The sequence below is a fragment of the Cebus imitator genome, unplaced genomic scaffold (genome assembly GCF_001604975.1).
Source record: "Cebus imitator isolate Cc_AM_T3 unplaced genomic scaffold, Cebus_imitator-1.0 Scaffold312, whole genome shotgun sequence".
NCBI lineage: Eukaryota > Metazoa > Chordata > Mammalia > Primates > Cebidae > Cebus > Cebus imitator.
Window position 1 is genome coordinate 2597621 of NW_016107627.1, and position 19233 is coordinate 2616853.

General features: G+C 35.6%; 1 protein-coding gene across 5 annotated transcripts in view; it reads right to left on the minus strand.

Moving 5' to 3' along the window:
* Positions 1-19233, minus strand: part of NALCN (sodium leak channel, non-selective) — a 369956-nt gene that overhangs the window by 295053 nt on the left and 55670 nt on the right. For all 5 annotated transcript variants that reach the window (XM_037729607.1, XM_017503589.2, XM_017503587.2 and 2 more), the window contains one exon: positions 9857-10011. In XM_037729607.1, coding sequence (XP_037585535.1) covers positions 9857-10011 — 155 coding nt within the window. The remainder of the gene's footprint in view (positions 1-9856; positions 10012-19233) is intronic.

Sequence of the window (19233 nt, forward strand, 5' to 3'; positions counted from 1 at the left end):
ATAATCACACATAAACATAGAATGTGTATGTGCCTGTATTCAACACAGCATTACTTATTGCAGGGAAAGATTGAAAACCGCTTAAATGCCTATCAGTAAGGGAAGAATGAAAAGCATTTTATAAAATACCATGAAACTTACAAAGAGGGAAGAAGAAGAAAAGGAAGGAAGAGAGGGAGGGAGGGAGGGAGGGAATTATATATGGCAGAATTCATTACCTTCTTAAATCATTAAATCTCTTACATTATTAGAAGTATTACTTTTTTAACTTATAAATGTTTAAAATACAACTATAAAAATGTGAATTTCTTAGAAATCACTAGATATTTCAATGAGCACTGTCTTCGATGTATAACATGAAATAAATCATCACTTTATGCCCTTCAAAATTTACTTTTAAAATCTCCTTTCATTGTCTAATGAAAAACTTCTCTAGTCGTTGTCTTTTCTAATTCATCCAACAAGAACTCATGAACGTCGTTCACCACACAATGGACATTCTGATTTTTAAAAAGCCTGCAATTTCTGCCTTTAAACTCCTTTCTTCCTAAAATTCCGAGTAATGTCTGGACATCTAACTTCAGTTTAAGTAAGTTTGTGACCCTGTTTGAGAATCTGATAAACCTAAAGATAGCCCCTTTAAAAATCGTCAAGCACACATTTCTTGTAACCTAGGGGCACTTACTGATTCAAGATACAGGGATAAAACCCCTTGCATTTGGCTAAGGATTTTTACAAATATTCCCCATAGGATGTTTCTAGATTTTGTCCTTGAATCAACAAAAATATGTCAGATTTTCCTTGTTCAGTGATAAAGGAATTTTTAATCAGAGAACAAATACAGAATTATCATAGATGGAGCCCTTTTGGTTGAATTCTGTTGCCTTAGTTCTCTCTTCCATATGTGTTTTCATAAAAATCAATAAGTAATCCCTGTGGCAACACTAAACATCAAGATAAATACATCAAAAACAACCCTTTGGTGCTTTTTTCTGAAAGTATTATAAATCTCAATTATATATTTTACAAATTAGTCTTTACTGTGATTTTTCTTTTACGACTGCAATAAAAATGTACATTCTGTAATAAATCATATAGATATATGATGACTTTCTGTTTTCTATTCATATGTAAAGTTCTTATCTGATATCACATACAGTAGCATGAAATATGGTTTAATATCACTTAACTCTGATGAATCAATTTTTAGCAGCAGCATCAACAAAAGTTCGATTTACATCCCATTATAATTTGAATAAAAGTAATTTTCTTTCATCATATTTCATGTCCATGTTTAATATCATATGTAATAAGAGACAAATTATAAAAATAATAGAATACTAATAGAAAAAGATACAGAAAGTTATTTCAAAGTCAAGCAAATCCTGTGATAAAACTAAAACACTGGACTCAGGTAAGTAAATCTCTTGTCAATCCTATTTCAGCAAGATACAGGGGTAGTCTGAAGCACAGAACTCTACCAGTGATGAAAATAACAACTGATATATCTAAATCAATATTTAATAAAACTGATTTATGATCTGCACAGGGAGCTAAGTCTATATGTTATAGTCAATACTGCCCAAAGTCAAAGAAGAAAAATACCACAAAAGTAAATAACAACTAAAATATATTTCTCCTTGTAAAAAATACCAATCCCAGATTTCAATACCCATAGTCATATTCTTCAGAAGTGAGCTGGGAATATAGGAAATCTGGCAGACTCTATCACCCTTTACCTTCATTTTCTGCATTTTCTTGAAAGGTCTAATTAATTTATTGCAGCAAAAAAAATTTTTTTAACAAAGATTACAAGTCACCTTAAATTTGTTCTAAGCATTCGATATCCACATTTTAACTCCTGTGGAGCTGAAGACTTGTAGTTTTCTTATTTAATACTTTAAGGAGAATATATATAGAAAAATTTGCTTTATGATTTTTTTGGAAAAGAAAAGTAATAAGGTAAATAGTCTTTATATCCCATTCTAATAAACAATGTGGATTTCCAAAATTATCTTAGATAAAATTATTGGTTAATTTGTGATAATTTAGAAAGCAAAGTTAAATATTAATATCTCAAAGTGAAGAAAGTAAATTCAAATACACAGAAGAAATTAATGCATGTAGTTATAAATTACATATAGCAAACACATAGCTTATCATGGCATTTTAATCTTAGTTCAAATAAGTGTAAACCTTGCTAAAATATACCAAATAGCATATTTTCTTTTGCTTGTTAAGTTCTCTCCCACATCTCTAGTCTATATGTCTACCATCTCATTTTACATCAAAAGTACTATTTACTAATTGTTTTCTGGCATTATCTCTAATCCTTGCCCAGAGGTTTATAGCTCAATAGCTTATAAAACTGCATTGCCTCCCAGGTATATTTTTAATATTTATATTCTTTCATTTAACTAACTTGTGTTATGTACCAACTCTCTGTCCGCAGAATACAGAATACAAGGCACTAGGCTTAAAGTCAGATACCAATCCCTTAAGAGGGCACTAGTTTGCAGTGAATGTCACACTCCTTCTCATTTACTCTTTCATCTAAGACTTGTCTAAAGTCTTCAGGACAAGATGGAGGTCACCACATTGCAAGATGTGTCACTATGGAAGATCACTATTTTAGAAGATGTGTTTCCTCCATTATCACAATGAGGCTTTATAATGGACCAGCTGTCCTGCCAAGCCACAGGTATGGAGGTTACTCATGACTGACTTATTTGGTAACCTAGTAGTTTGTAGCCCTCAGCACAGGCTTTGGCCTCAGCACACAGGGCAGCAAGACTTGGCTTCCAAATGTGGCTGGCGAGAGGCTCTGGGCAAGCTAATTCCTTCTCATCTCATTCTCCCCACTCATCAGTTGAGGAATAATGATACCTTATGGGTTATTTTGAGGATTAAAAATACAATAGATAGAAAACCTTTTCTCTGGTGCCAGACACATAATAATCAATCAATACATGTAGCAATAGTTGTCATAAGTAATGACAGTAATCACAAAAGTAAAGACTGCCTGTTGGACAATTAGTCACCATAAGAACATAGTCTTTATTATTCCCTGGCTTTACCTTTGACTTTTATATATAAAGAATAGGGAAAGTGATTCACTATATACAGCTCATGTAGTATTAAGAGCATATATTATATGTCTTTTCTATTAGTTATTTTCAAAATGTCTTGATTCATAGTTTATCTTGCTTATGGGCTTCCACCGATATAAGCTATTTCAATTGAATTTACTTTATTCTGGATTTTTTTGGAAAATTGGCTTTTGTCATTTATTCTTATGATTCTAAAGACTAGTAACAAAAAAATGCATGATACCTATTTACTTCCTAAGTGACTCTCCAGGATGAGTTTTATCATCAAATAAATTCATTAGGTTGTTTAGTCCAAACTGAACATATTTTATTTTTTACCTGACTGTACAGTGAATGAAGGGTTCAAACCACCACCTGAATAGTTTTGTTCTCATCTCTTGTACCAAATGTTTTACTTTCTTTTAAAATGTCATGACAAGTATTTGCTAGTTTGATGGTGTTTGCTGTTATTTCTTTCCCACATATGATATATTTGTGTTGCTTTTTTTCTAACCAGCATGTCACCTCTGTTTGGATAATGGTCTTCTTCATCACATCAGCATTTCACTAAAGGGAAATAGTGCTAACATTCCACTAGAAAATTAAAAATAAAACTGAGTTTTGCAAGTTAGTTTTGAATTTTCTTCTTAATAAACACTATTTTGAGTTGTAAGATAGTTTGGTAGAAAGAGCAAATATGGTGGACATCTGCAAATCCAGAGAAATGAGTTCAGCCTGCCTCTGCCCCAAGCTCTCTGGAACTCTAATCCCGCAGACTCTGACTCTCAGATCCCCACCTGTGCGAGTAAAACGCATGACTGCATTATCTGTTCCAGCTCTAAACTCCTGTAATTTCATTTCCAGTGTTACTACAGAAAATCACACTGCAGCCTCTTTTATGTCTCAGCTTGTATGTTTCATATGTTTATGAGCAAGTGGGACCACTGGAAATAAGAACTGAAAGTGGGTAGGTATTCAGAAAATAGAAGTAGGACAAATTTTCTAAATAGGGTAAGTTGCTGTGATTCTGTGTCATGTCAACAGTGTGGCTTTTTGGGTGTAGCCAATCCCCAAACCTTTCCACTGTATGATTCCTACCCACCTCACCACACACACTTCAATCGTGGAATCTCAATGACTTCTAAACAATTTTGTGATTTTGCAAGATGTCCTTTTGATTATGTCCATTCTTCAGGAAGCTTGGAACATGGGGAGTGTGTGATATCTTGAGTGCACAGGCTAACGTCTTAGAAGGGATGAATTAGTTGGGGGTCCTTAAGAAGGAGCCATAGGAAAACTATCCAGAAATAAAGATGGAAAGGTGCATAAATGGAAGAAAGAGACAGAAGTAATCAGTATCTCAATTGTCATGTGGTCCCGGAAATTAGAGGAGGTCAGAAAATAAACCACTTAGTGCTGGAGTCCCCGCATGCCACAGCATGGCTGTACCTTCTGCTCAATGCCCCAGCTGGAGCTTTCCTTAGGCTCTGTGGAAGGAGTGCCTGTTGAAAGCCTGATGAAAGGGAGAGGCTCAAATCCAGGGGTCACAAATTTGAATGTACAAGGATAAATAAATAAAATTAAACATGAAGCTACATCAAACTGTAGAAAATACAATGACACTGGCTAAATATTAATGGGATTCTAGAGAGATTGGTACAAGCAGAGAAGTGAGGACACTTGTGAGAGTGGAGAGGAATAACTGAACAATAAAGACCAAACACCACCAAAAATTTGCCTTCTAGAATGCTACTCATTGATTGGAATAAAAATGAAATGGGAGATAGGAGTTAACATAGGCAGGATGCAGGGTTAAGAACACCATGCCCCCTGCCCCAATGCCTCTCCCTTGCATAAGATACCGAAAAACTTGCACAGGAAATGGCTGTCAACAAAGGGAATCATATCAGATGCTGTGTGTGAGTCTGAAAGCATCTATTTCCTGCCCTCTTTTACTATTATGCCATTTTTGCTCAAATAACACAGAGTTACATTCATATTTTGCCCTTGCATCTCTGATTTCTAGCTCAGTCTGTGTTTATGCTACACAGTACTCTAAGTATAGCTTCTCAGTTATTCTCTACGTTAACTCCATAAGGTCCTATCACTTACTCCATTTCCTAGACGGGGAAATTGAGGCAAGAGAGGTTAATTACTTTCCTAAGATTGACACACTAATTTAAAGTAGAGCCGTGATCCAAACCCCAGGGCCATTCTTTTGAACCATTGTGCTTCAAGCAAACTTTACCACAGAGGAGTCATGTGCCCCTATCAGTTTTAAGCATCTTATAGCAGATAGTATAACTTTATTCAGAGGTTAAAAAACATACTGTTCTGTTTCTTTCTTTTGAGAATGATTATCAAGATATGGAAATAATTGATTCCAATATTATTACTCATATTGAAATGATTTTTGGGGGACATGGTCATAGATAACATTATTTTGATTTTTGAGTTATTTCTAAAGAAAGTAACTTTTGAGTTTATCATGCATTCTCATGACAAGCATGTATTTACCTCTATTATACACTTCCTATATTGTATTAGTGGCACTTTTTTTACCTGCTAAGTATGAATGTTAAAAACATCCACATCATTACACTGTCTCCCCCATTTTCCATCTTATCTTTTCTATATAGTCATAATTTGTAATACTTACGTTGTATTTTGTAAATCCTACAGTTGTATTAGCTTTGTTCTTACAGAAAATAGATACTGGAGACTAGCTCATGATAAGAAAAACTCTTGATTGGCTGAATGTTTTCAAAAAGATTTCATGCAAAATACAGTCTTTAAGTTTTGGCCTCTTAAAACATATTCAGAACGAGTTTGACCCATTCTTTCCCTAAAGAATTTGTAGGCATCGTGCCATTACCTTCTAGAGCTCCACATTGACATGCAGTTTCAGGTCTCTCTGGTGTACCTCCTTATAGCTAACTTGACATTTTTTTTTTCTGGATAGTTAATAAATGTTTCCTTTAGCTTTGATTTCCAACGTTACTAAGATTTGTCTCAGCGTTGACTGTTCTATGTTCACTTGCTGAGACAAGTTGTAGCCTTTGGATCTGTAATTTAGTGCTTTGTTTCCTGCTAAGCTTTTTATGAGTTATTTATCAAGAATTTCCTTTTCAATCTTAAAAGTACCTCAAAGTACATTTTCATAGATGTGGTCCTCATTCTTTTAATTATTATTCATCTTTGAAACAAATTTTTGTTAGACCATGTATCTAACACTATTTCATGTTGGGGAGGAATGGGTAATTTTGTAGGATAGTGCAATGGACAGGATGCTGATGTTCCCCCTCAAATTCACTTGTTGAATTTCTAACCCCCATGGTGATGCTACCAGGAGGTAGGACTTTTGGGTGTGATTAGATCGTGCTGGTGGAGCCCACATTAATGGTATTAGTACGCTTATGAAAGAGGCTGAAGAGAGACCCCTTACTCCTTCCACTAAGAGAGGACACAGCCAAAAGGTGCCATTCTATGAACCAGGAAGTGGGCCTTCACCAGACATAAAATCTGCTGCTGTCTTGATGTTGGACTTCCCAGCGTCTGGAACTATGAGAAATAAATTTCTCTTGGTTATAAGACACTGATTCTATGACATTTTGTTATAACAACCAAAATGGACCAAGATAGAATTGAAGGTTTTTATAATATAGCAGTGTGTGACTGTGTGTGTTTCTTTAGTCCAATTGTTCATAACTCTGCAAGCACGCACATTTATCACCTGGAGAGCCTTTAAAGGCCATCTATTGCTCGGATCACTCTAAGGTTTTGATTTAATTGACATGAGGAGAGTGCTTGGGAATCTGTGTGTTTTAAAAGACTCCTCAGGTCATCCTAAGTGACAACAGCCATGAGAACCTTCCATATCAGCAGCATTGGGGCCCATGACAAAGCAGTGTGTCCCCTCCACTTTATCTCCCCACCAACTGCTTGCAGAAATGAGGTCCTCTGCTTTGTGATGCCACACAGGGTACTGGTAAGCCTCCATAATCAGCTTTTGCTCTGATTCCCTGACTCAAATATGAGACAGTTCTGCTCCTCCAGGAATGTGCATTATCTTAGAATACTGCTGTCCTGCTGGCACTGTCTGAGATCCACAGTAGGAAGAATGCTTTCAGAAGTTTTCTCTTAGACACCCAGTCCTGTGATGTGGTTTATAGTTACAGGTTTTTCAGAGTTGTTTTTCAGAGTTCTTAAAGATGAAAATTGCATTTCTGTTTCTCAGTCTTCTTGATGTTTGGATGATTTGGGGGACACAAAGGGACAAAGACATCTTTACTCTTCAGTCTTACAAAACGGTTTCCTTGTAATTTTTTCTACTCCATGTCTCTGGCTTTTAATATATATTAAAATTTGAATTTTTCAATATCATCAGTGTTAAATCTTACTGAGACATAAAGCTACTTATGCCACAAATTTTGTAAGTGAATTAAAATTCATGTTTTGCATTATAACTCAATTAGTAAGAAAAGGGAATGGACTCCTTTTTAATTAATCATGATTACCTACACATACAAATATATTAGCCACATTCATATGCATAATTAGGCACTTAATTATGTTTTAAGCTCAAATACATGCATGAAAAGATGATCACTTGTCTAATAAAATATTTTATTTTCCTCATTTCAGGTAAAATGTCTTTTTTTTCATAAGAACTTTTAAACATAGTAGTTTGTGTATCTACAGAGATATATAATATCAGGAAGAAGCTATCAATTTCAATCTAAATTATAATGACCATTTAAAAATGTTTTGATTATAGTACAAGATCAACATTTCATTATCTAACCATTAGTCATACAGTGATGATGAATTCTATCATCATTTGAGAAAAATAAGCAAACAGATGAAATTAAGCCTGTATAGAAAGGAAGGAGTTATGAGGAGTAATGAACACTGCCAACAAAAACAGACGAAATCAGGGAAAAGAACAACAAGAAAACAACTTAATTTTCTATTGTGGCTCTGCTTCCTAATACAAACATGCCTGGTTACTAATGAATTCAAAAGGACATACACTTTGTTGAGCCCATTAGTAAATATTTATGGAGGGCTCCCTGTAAGCCAGGCATGGCCCTGCAGACTTGAAAATAAAAAGATGCACTTCCTGTTTTCAAGGAGCTTGAATCCCTGGCAGATAAATTAACAGTACAGCTATAGTAAAATAATTGCTTTAGTAGGGGGCTACTGCCTCCAAGGCAAATTTCTTCTACACTTGGTCCTCTTGAGCCAACAACACACCACAAAGAGACTTGTTCTCTCAAAAAAAGATAGTACCCTATATTAAGCAAAGCCATTATAAATCAGAGTGAAGAAACATGAATTGACTTGAAGATAATACTGCAGTTTGAATTTGGGTACAATTGTTGCACTAAAATGATAAGGGTTGTGATTTGCTTTAGCTACATGATTTTAAAGGATTGGAGGATTTTTTGTGTAAGGGTAATCTTAACCCTTGGATGGTGGCCACTCTCCATAGAAGACCTGGATACACCCAGTTAGCACCTAAAAGAAAGAGCTGCAGACTTTGGTAAGTCATGCATTCTAGTCATGCCCAGTTGGTGGAACTCCACACAGCCTATCAGTCTATACATCTCGCCTCCCATACTACATCTGTGATATCTTCCTTATGCCTTAAAGTTATTGGTATAATTCATGATGCCTCTGTACTTTTGAGACAGAGGGAAGGATTTAAGATTAATCACAAAGCCGGGTAAGTTTAAGAGTACAGCAAATTGAAATGCTTCACATCATTTAGCTTCTGGATTTTTGTGAAACAGGAGACAATATTACTGGCCCAAAGAGATGGAAGAATAACATCTAACTATAATGCTTGAAATCCAATATAAGGAAATATGAAAATATAAGAATGAAAACTTAAGATGGTATTTGTAAAATGGACTTTAAAAAGATACTATCAGCCCACATTCAATAGTATATTCCATCTAAAAGCTGTAACTTTATGGTTTAACACCCAGGCCTGAGACTTGAAGATAATTTAGTTTAAAAATTATTCTGATAACAATTCTGAAGGCAGAAAATACTTGTTTGGAATTCTACATTTTTGCTGTCACAATATAAAATGTGCAACTTGCTGGGAATTATAATAAATGCAATGATATCAACTAAATGGCAGATGCTGAGTTCTTTCATTATGGATGTAATGGCACATTTTAGGACTTAATAAGGCAAGCCAAGAAGAAATGTACACATTTGAGTACACAGTTTTCATGCACAAGCATTTCCAATACATTTATTACATAGTTGATGCATATTCATTAAGTAGTTTATTATGTATCTTCTATTGAAGGAGCACTTTTCAGCTCTAATGTACTCATCAATATGAACAATAAAAACTAGTATTCCAGTTTTTAAGACCTACCTTGCCTATTAGGGTATAGTTACGTGTGAAAGGAAACCAAATCTTGTTTATCTTTGAGCCAACAACCCCGAACTTTGGCCAACACACAAATATTTTTAAAGGTTATTATTAAGAATCAAAATAGACAAAGATTCAAAAATTACAGAGAGATCTGTAACTCCATACAATCACTGCGGCATATATACATACACAGTGTGTATGCGATGTACTATATGGTAGAATATATTATGATTTAGTCATAGAATTAAAATTTGTATTTCTTCTATGTGATGGCCAGTCAAAATATTAATATCAATTATTCAATTATTCTGTCCACTTCATAAACATCATAAAATAGAAACTTAAAACGTATTTTACCAGTAAGACAGACCTATCTCATTAAAGCCACTGTAGCCCAGCTCTTGCCTGCTAAGTCCCAGATCTTCAAGGTCCATGCATTTAAATCCAGGTGGGCACTGGTAGCCTTCTTCTAGCTCTGGTGAGCAGTGTGTGTCTGGAATAGCTAAACTATTCCAGGTTACATTCCTGTGAACAAGACATGAAGGTGTTAGACAATTTCAACAATTATAAATGTTGATTACAATGAATAATGTAATTACTCTTCATTAATATCTATGTATCTGGCCAGGTGAGGTGGCTCATGTTGGTAATCTTTGCACTTTGGGAGGCACAGGCAGGAGGATCCCTTGAGCTCAGGGGATTCAAGGCTGCAGTGAGCTATAATCATGCCACTGTGCTCAAGCCTAGGCGACAGAGGAGAACTTGAGAGACCTTCTCTATCTCTCTCTCTCTTTATACATGTGTGTGTGTGTGTATCTATCTATCTATCTATCTATCTATCTATCTATCTATCTATCTATCTATATGCATTCCTGTATTAGAGCTATATTATTAGAGCTGTCACTAGCTCATCCAGCTGCTTATTAGATTTCTCCACTTGGCTACACCACAAGCACTGCTAGCTCAACAGGTCCCTGTATAATCACTTTGTGATCTCTCCTTCCTATGAGATACCTTGAGTTCCTTCCATTTCTCCTTACTTGTCTTGTTTCTTCCAACACTCAGAAGAACAAGAACAACATTCTGAGTCCTCAGAAAATGACTTTCATCATGTAACATTGCTTAGAAGTGGGGAAGTAAAATTTGTGCCCTCAGTGAGACAAGGATTTTGTGAATCACAATAAATCCTCAGACAAGTTAAGGTTCTTTGCAAATCTGTAGAAAAATTCCTTTCTTCACTTATCTGAGTCTTAGTCTGTAATGACAAAAACCGTAATGTTGATAGTATTTTTATAAAGAGTTACTATCATATATATATATGTTGACTTAGCTCAAAAGATATATATATATATATATATATATATATATATTCTATATATATGGGATAGAATATATTCTATTATAGAATATACATATAATATATTCTATTATAGAATATACATATAATATATTCTATTATAGAACATTCTATTGGACTAGAACATATTCTATTCTATATATATATAGAATATATTCTATTCTATATTATCTCTGGAGAAACCTAATATATAGTAGATGTTTAATAATTATTTTCTGAATAAATGAATGAATTCATGTGTCTTTCTACCATTGCTTAAGTCTATGGTGAATTATTTATTTGTAAACTACAGAAACTCTTTAATAAGTGGATCCTGTTGTTGTTTTATGCATTTTTAAGCGCAATAATCCACAAATTGGCACTGATTTTCAATGTTTTAAATTTCTGGCTTTAGTAGTTTCCATGTATCAAAATGAGTACTGGAATCCCTGGGAGCAGATAATTGTTTTTTTAAAAGCCTTCAATTATCCTCCCAGCATATGTTTGCTTGTTTGTTTTTAATTCTTAACATCCTATTTACAAATCACATTTTGTAGGAGTTTGAGATCTAAGAAAATGTGTTCTGAACTTGTTACTAAAATTGTTTACAATGGCCACAAACAATATCTCAGGATCTCAGAGTCCTGTGGTTTTAAGTTATTCATCTCTCCTGGTGGTACAGCGCACTGAGATATATATCACAACACAAGAATGATCATCTCAGTTTGGTGACCAACTAACTCAATTACCTTGGGAGATTAACTTGAAACATTTGAGCCTTAGTTTCCTCATCTGAAAAATGAGAAACGTTTCAGCTGTTTCAAAAACAAATTCCAGAAGGACCCCATAAATGCTTTGATATAAAAGAAAAGGGAGATACTTAGAATGAAAGCATATGCCCATAATTCAACATATGCTTCACTGTGCACGACTCTCCTCCTCTCACCACAAGACTCACCAATGACAGGCAGTAACTCAAGGCTGCATATTAAGATTCCTCTCTTCGTTATTCACAATATCGTCTTTCTCTACCGATATGGAACTAACGTCCCTGCTTCTTGCACTCCACTTAGTGTTGGCCTTCTGTGATCACTGTTGTTAATGAATATGACTATGATTATGATTACTTAGCCTCTTTTCAGAAAATTTCCCCCATAGTCATAGGGGGGCACTTAATTGTATTTGAAGGTATGTTTATTAATTTATAATAATTATTTTAGACAGGCCTAATCTACGCCACACAGCATGCTTGGAACCGAGATGAATAAAAGGAATAAAGTTGACTCAGGGACTTGCCTGTGAGAGAGAATAAAAAAGTAATGACCACAGGATAGTGTGATGGATGCTTTAAGAGCTATCTATATGCTCACGGTGTTAACTGGAGGGCAAAGCAGAAACATCAACTATGACTATGAGTGGCAGATGGTGGGTACTCGGAGAACCTTGCAATCGGGTGTTGCTTGGAGTGACTATGATTAACGGATCAACAGGTAAAGGTTCTAGGGATGGAATAAACAGCCTGGCATTCTGGAAAGTGAAAATGTCAAGAGCCTGCATTTGCATATAAGAGAGAATGAGAGAAAGGAAGAGAGAGAGACCTTTCACCTTTTTACCAGAGAGTGTAGCTGTTTAGTGAGACATAAGGATTGTTATCAAGCAGTTGTTATCATATAAAAGCAATGTTTAAAGTACAGTCTCAGAGATGTACAGACTGGGGTAAAAGACAAGGATCTGTTCTATCCTAAATGGCTACTGTGACTGACGCAGCATGAGCTCATTATAACCTGTTCCTAGTATATGAGATATGATAAATAGGTCAAAAGATATGAAATAAATTATTATTAAATTTACTTGCTAGATTTTCACAACATATACCTATGATAGGAATTTATAGATAGCAATTTTGTTTACATTGTTATTATCTTTTTTTGTTAAAAAACTGAAGACAAGCAGGCCGAGAATGTCTTCTTGATAGCCAAATTTGACCCATTTGTTGTCAAAGACATTTGCAGAGCTGCAATGTATTTCTGAAGTTGGCATTCCATAAGAAATTGTCAATGATGTAAATAAGTACGTAGCCTGACAAATCCACATGCAACAGATAATGCTATACAACTTAAGAGCATTTTGTTTTGCATTGCATCTGTAAGCCTTCATTTTTATTTATATTGTATGTTCCAGAAATAAATAACAAATAGAGGAACAGAATTCTAAATAAACCCATGGAGAAAATTATACCCCCACACAATCATACGTAGACACAGACGCACTATTTTGCCCTCAAGAGAATAATGAATGTAGACTTTACTTCCTTCTGCGGTTCTTGTCTTGTCTTTAGTGGCAGACATAAAAATAAGATTTATTATCTTGCTAAAAGCTGACCCCTAGATCGAGAGGTTTTCCTGTCATTCCATGTACTTACAGAAAACTTAAACTGGCTGTTACCCACCTTTCAGTTTCATTTTGGACAATCATCTGATTTCATTTTCACTCCTATTTAGCTTCCTCTTGTCAGCATTCATTATAAACTCCTATGACTTGGTCTGGCTAATTCTAATGCTGGATGCTTTGGGAAACTAATCCCACCCTAGAAAGCAAGAGTCTTATTTGCAGAGATAAATTATTTATTGATTTTGGAAAACATTTAATGGCTCTGTCTGGACTTTTAGTGGAACTGCAAAACAAGATAACTATTTGGAAGCAGGAAATAATATTGACATCACACATCTTTTAGTAAATAAGCTAATCTGGCCCATTTTTCTAGAAAATAAGTTCTCTTTATTGTAAAATTGAGTATTTTAATCTGATTTTCCCCCTCGTTTCACCCATTCCTGAAAGGCTTGGTTGGCAAAGTTGTAAAGAATTGTAGCCATCAGGAATAAAAATGGAAAAATTAAGTATTTTTTTCAAATATTGTGAGTATGAAATTTTAGTGACAAGGCAGTACATGATTTTATTTAAAAGGAGGATTTAAAATAGTTATTTTATTATATCTGAATAGATTTTGAAAATAATATGTTTTCCCTAAGTTGACTCCCTCAACTACTTTGTCAGTACGGATAAAGGATGGTGCACCTGACAGGAGCTTGGAAGCTGCAGTCAGGTTAGGATAAGGCAATGAGAGGACACAAACATATTCAAAATATTATCAGAAAAGTTGGCCAGGCACAGTGGCTCATACCTGTAATTCCAGCACTTTGGGAGGCTGAGACAGGTGGGTCAGCTGAGGTCAGGAATTCAAGAGCAGCCTGGCCAATATGGCAAAACTCATCTCTATTAAAAATACAAAAATTAGGCAGGTGTGATAGTGCATGCCTATAATCTCAACCACTGGGGAGGCTGAGGCAGGAGAACTGCTTGAACCCGGGGGGTGGAGGTTGCAGTGAGCTGAGATCATGCTGCTACACTCCAGCCTGGGCAACAGACTAAGACTTCACCTCAAAAAAAAAAAAAAAAAAAAAAAAAAAAAAAAAAAAAAAAAAAAGAAAGAAAGAAAGAAAAAAGAAAAACAGATAAGCGAGGTTACAGAGGATGCACTGATCAGCTCCAAACTGGAAATGTGAAACCGTTTGAGGTTATAAGGCAATCTACCATCTTTGACTTTTAAAATCTGGACCAAGAGCTCCTCTAGCATTAACTCTTCTCCTTTTTCTTTAGGAACTGGAAGATCCGAGGTGAGAAGCTGTATGTAGAGAGCTGGCTGAATTAATGGAATGGAGCCACCAGGATTTGGGGCCAAGCATAACAGGACTTCAGTTGGTAATTCAGCCAATTAACTTGTGGCAAGGAGTAATTTCCTCATCTTTCTTATGAAGATCAAATTTATAGAGACTGCATTATAAATTAGCAACTGTGAATATAAATCCCCTCTTACATACTTGGAGCTCAAAATATATTTATATTAATTGAATGTTGTTTGACTGAGTTGTATGGCTGGAGAGAGGCAATTGTTTCCCACTCCAATAAGCCTCTATCCTTTCAAAGCAGCCAAACATACTAATGGCTCCCTGATATAGTTTGGATGTTCGTCCTCACTCAAATCTCATTGAAGTATACTCCTCAGTGCTGAAGGTGGGGCCTGGTGGGAAGTGACTGGATCATAAGGGCAGATCCCTCATGAATGGCTTGGGCTCTCTCCTAGGTGATCAGTGAGCTCCTGCCCTGAGTTCACAGGGGATCTGGTCATTTAAAAGTGTAGGGTACCTCCCCCTCCACGCTCTCTCTCTCTCTCTCTCATTTTTGTCATATGATGTGCCTGCTCCCCATCTGCCTTCTACCATGATTGTAAGCTTCTTGGGGCCTCATCAGAAGCTGAGCAGGTGCCCAATGCCATGCTTCCTGTATAGCCTGAAGATCCATGAGCCAATAAAGCCTTTCCTCTTTATAAAATATCCAGTCTCCAAATTGGATAAAGAGTCAAGATTCACTGGGGTGCTGTATTTAGAAGACCCATCTCAGATACAAAGATACACATAGGCTCAAAATAAAGGGATGGAGGAAAATTTACCAAGCAAATGGAAAAAAAAAAAAAAAAAAAAAAAAAACAGGGATTGCAATTCTAGTCTCTGAGAAAACAGATTTTAAACCAACAAAGATCAAAGAAGACAAAGATGGGCATTACTTAATGGTAAAGGGATCAATTCAAGAAGAAGAGCTAACTATCCTAAATATATATGCACCCAATAAAGGAGCACTCTGATTCATTAAACAAGTTCTTAAAGGTCTACAAAGAGACTTAGGCTCCCACAAAATAATAGTGGGATACTTTAACACCCCACTGTCAATATTAGACAGATCAACGAGACAGAAAATTAAGAAGAATATTCAGGACTTGAACTTAGCTCTGGACCAAGCAGACCTAATAGACATCTACAGAACTCTGCACCCCAAATCAGCAAAGTATACATTCTTCTCAGTGCACCATGGCATTATTCAAAAAATCGGCCTTATAATTGGAAGTAAAACACTCCTCAGCAAATGCAGAAGAACTGAATTCATAAGTCTCTCAGACCACAGTGCAATCAAATTAGAACTCAGAAATAAGAAACTCACTCAAAACCACACAATTACATGTAAATTAAACAACCTGCTCCTGAATGACTCCTGGGTAAATAATAAAGTTAAGGCAGAAATCAATAAGTTATTTGAAACCAATAAGAACAAAGAGACAACGTACCAGAATATCTGGGACACAGCTAAAGCAGTGTTAAGAGGGAAATTTATAGCACTAAATGCCCACATCAGAAAGCTAGAGAGATCTCAAATTGATACCCTTACATCACAATTAAAAAAATGAGAGAAGCAAAAGAAAACAAATCTAAAAGCTAGCAGAAGACAAGAAATGACTAAGACCAGAGCAGAACTGAAGGAGACAGAGACACAAAAAGCCCTTCAAAAAATATTAATGAATCCAGGGGCTTTTTTTTTTTTTTTTAANTTAACAAAATAGATAGACTGCTGGCTAAATGATAAAGAAAAAGAGAGAAGAATCAAATAGATGAAATAAAAAATGATAAAGGGGATATCACCACTGACCCCACAGAAATACAAACTATCATCAGAATATTATAAACACCTCTACACAAAAAAGTTGAAAATCTAGAAGAAATGGATAAATTCCTAGACACATACACCCTCCCAAGAAACTGACTCCCTAAATAGACCAATAACAAATTCTGAAATTGAGGCAATAATTAATAGCCTAACAACCAAAAAAAGCCCAGGACCAGACGGATTCACAGTTGAATTCTACCAGAGTTACACAGAGGAGATGGTACCATTCCTTCTGAAACTATTCCAAAAAATTGAAAAGGAGGGATTCCTTCCTAACTCATTTTATGAGGCCAGCATCATCCTGATACCAAAACCTGGCAGACACACACACACAAAACACTTCAGGCCAATATCCCTGATGAACATAGATGGAAAAATCCTCAATAAAATACTGGCAAACCAAATCCAACAGCACATCAAAAAGTTTATCCACTATGATCAAATCGGCTTCATCCCTGAGATGCAAGGCTGGTTCAACATACACAAATCAATAAACATAATTCATCACATAAACAGAACCACTGACAAAAACCACACTATTATCTTAATAGATGCAGAAAAGGCCTTTGATAAAATTCAAGAACTCTTCATGTTAAAAGCTTTCAATAAACTAGGTATTCATGGAACATATCTCAAAATAATAAGTGCTATTTCTGACAAACCAACAGCCAATATCATACTGAATGGGCAAAAGCTGGAAGCATTCTTTTTGAAAACTGGCACAAGTAAAGGATGCCCTCTCTCATCATTCCTATTCAACATAGTATTAGAAGTTTCGGCCAGGGCAATCAGGGGCAAGAGAAATAAATAAAGGGTATTCACATAGGAAGAGAGGAAGTGAAATTGTCTCTGTTTGCAGAGGACATGATTTTGTATTTAGAAAACACCATCGTCTTAGATCCAAAATTCCTTAACCTGATAAGCAACTTCAGCAAAGTCTCAGGACACAAAATCGATGTGCAAAAATCACAAACATTCCTATACACCAACAATACACAAGCGGAGAGGCAAATCATGAATAAACTCCCACTCCTAATTGCTACAAAGAGAATACAATGTTTAGGATTACAGCTAACAAGGGATGTGAAGGACCTCTTCAAGGAAAACTATAACCACTGCTCAAGGAAATAAGAGAGGACATAAACAAATGGAAAAATAATCCGTCCTCATGGATAGGAAGAATCAATATTGTCAAAATGGACATATTGCCAAAGTAATTTATAGATTCAATGATATTTCCATCAAACTACCTTTCACATTCTTCACAGAATTGGAAAAATACTACCTTGAATTTCATATGGAACCAAAAAAGAGCCCATATATCCAAGACGATCCTTAGCAAAATGAACAAAGCTGGAGGCATCGCACTATCTGACTTCAGACTATACTACAAGACTACAGTTACCAAAAGAGCATGGTACTGGTGCCAAAGCAGACATATAGTCCAATGGAACAAAACAAAGGCTTCAGAAATAACGCCGCACATCTACAATCATTTGATCTTCAACAAACGTGACAAAAAGAAACAACGAGGAAAGGATTCCCTATTTAATGAATGGTGCTGGGAAAACTTGCTAGTCATATGCAGAAAGCTGAAACTGGACCCCTTCCTTACACCTTATAAAAAAATTAATTCAAGATGGATTAAAGACTTAAATGTTAAAACTATAACCATAAAAGCCCTAGAAGAAAACTTAGGCAATACCATTCAGGACCTAGACATGGGCAATGATTTCATGATGAAAACACCAAAAGCAATTGCAAAAAAAGCCAAAATAAACAAATGGAATGTAATTAAACTAAAGAGCTTCTGCAAAGCAAAAAGAAAACAAAACAAGAAACTATCGTCAGCATGAACAGGAAACCTACAGAATGGGAGAAAATTTTTGCAATCTACCCATCTGACAAAGGTCCGATATCCAGAATCTACAAAGAATTTAAACAAATTTAGAAGATAAAAACAAATAACCCCATCAAAAAGTGGACAAAAGATAAGAACAGACACTTCTCAAAAGAAGACATTTATGTGGCCAACAAACATGAAAAGAAGCTCAACATCACTGATCATTAGAGAAATGCAAATCAAAACCACAGTGAGATACCATCTCACGCTAGTTAGAATGGCGATTATTAAAAAGTCAAGAAGCAATAAATACTGGCAAAGCTGTGGAGAAATAGGAACACTTTTACACTGTTGGTAGGAATGTAAATTAGTACAACCATTGTGGAAGACAGTTTGGTAACAGTGTGGTCATCAAAGATCTAGAACCAGAAATAACATTTGATCCAGCAATCCCATTACTGGATATATACGCAAAGGAATATAAATCATTCTACTATAAAGATACATGTACTTGTATGTTTATTGCACACTATTTATAATAGTAAAGACATGGAACCAACCCAAATGCCCATCAATGACAGACTGGATGAAGAAAATGTGGTACATATACCACATTTTCCATACCATGGAACACTATGCAGCCATAAAAAGAAGTGAGATAATATCCTTTGCAGGGACATGGATGAAGCTGGAAGCCAACATCTTCAGCAAACAAACATAGAAACAGAAAACCAAACACCACATGTTCTCACTCATAGATGGGCGTTAAACAATGAGAACACATGGACCCAGTGAAGGCAACGACACACACTGGGGTCTGTCGGGGGTTGGGGAGCAAGGGGAGGGAGAGCATTAGGACAAAATAGCTAATGCATGCAGGGCTTAAAACCTAGATGATAGGTTGATAGGTCCAGCAAACCACCATGGCACATGTATACCTATGTAACAAACCTTCACGTTCTGCACATGTATCCCAGAACTTAAAGTAAAGTAAATAAAACACACACACAAACAA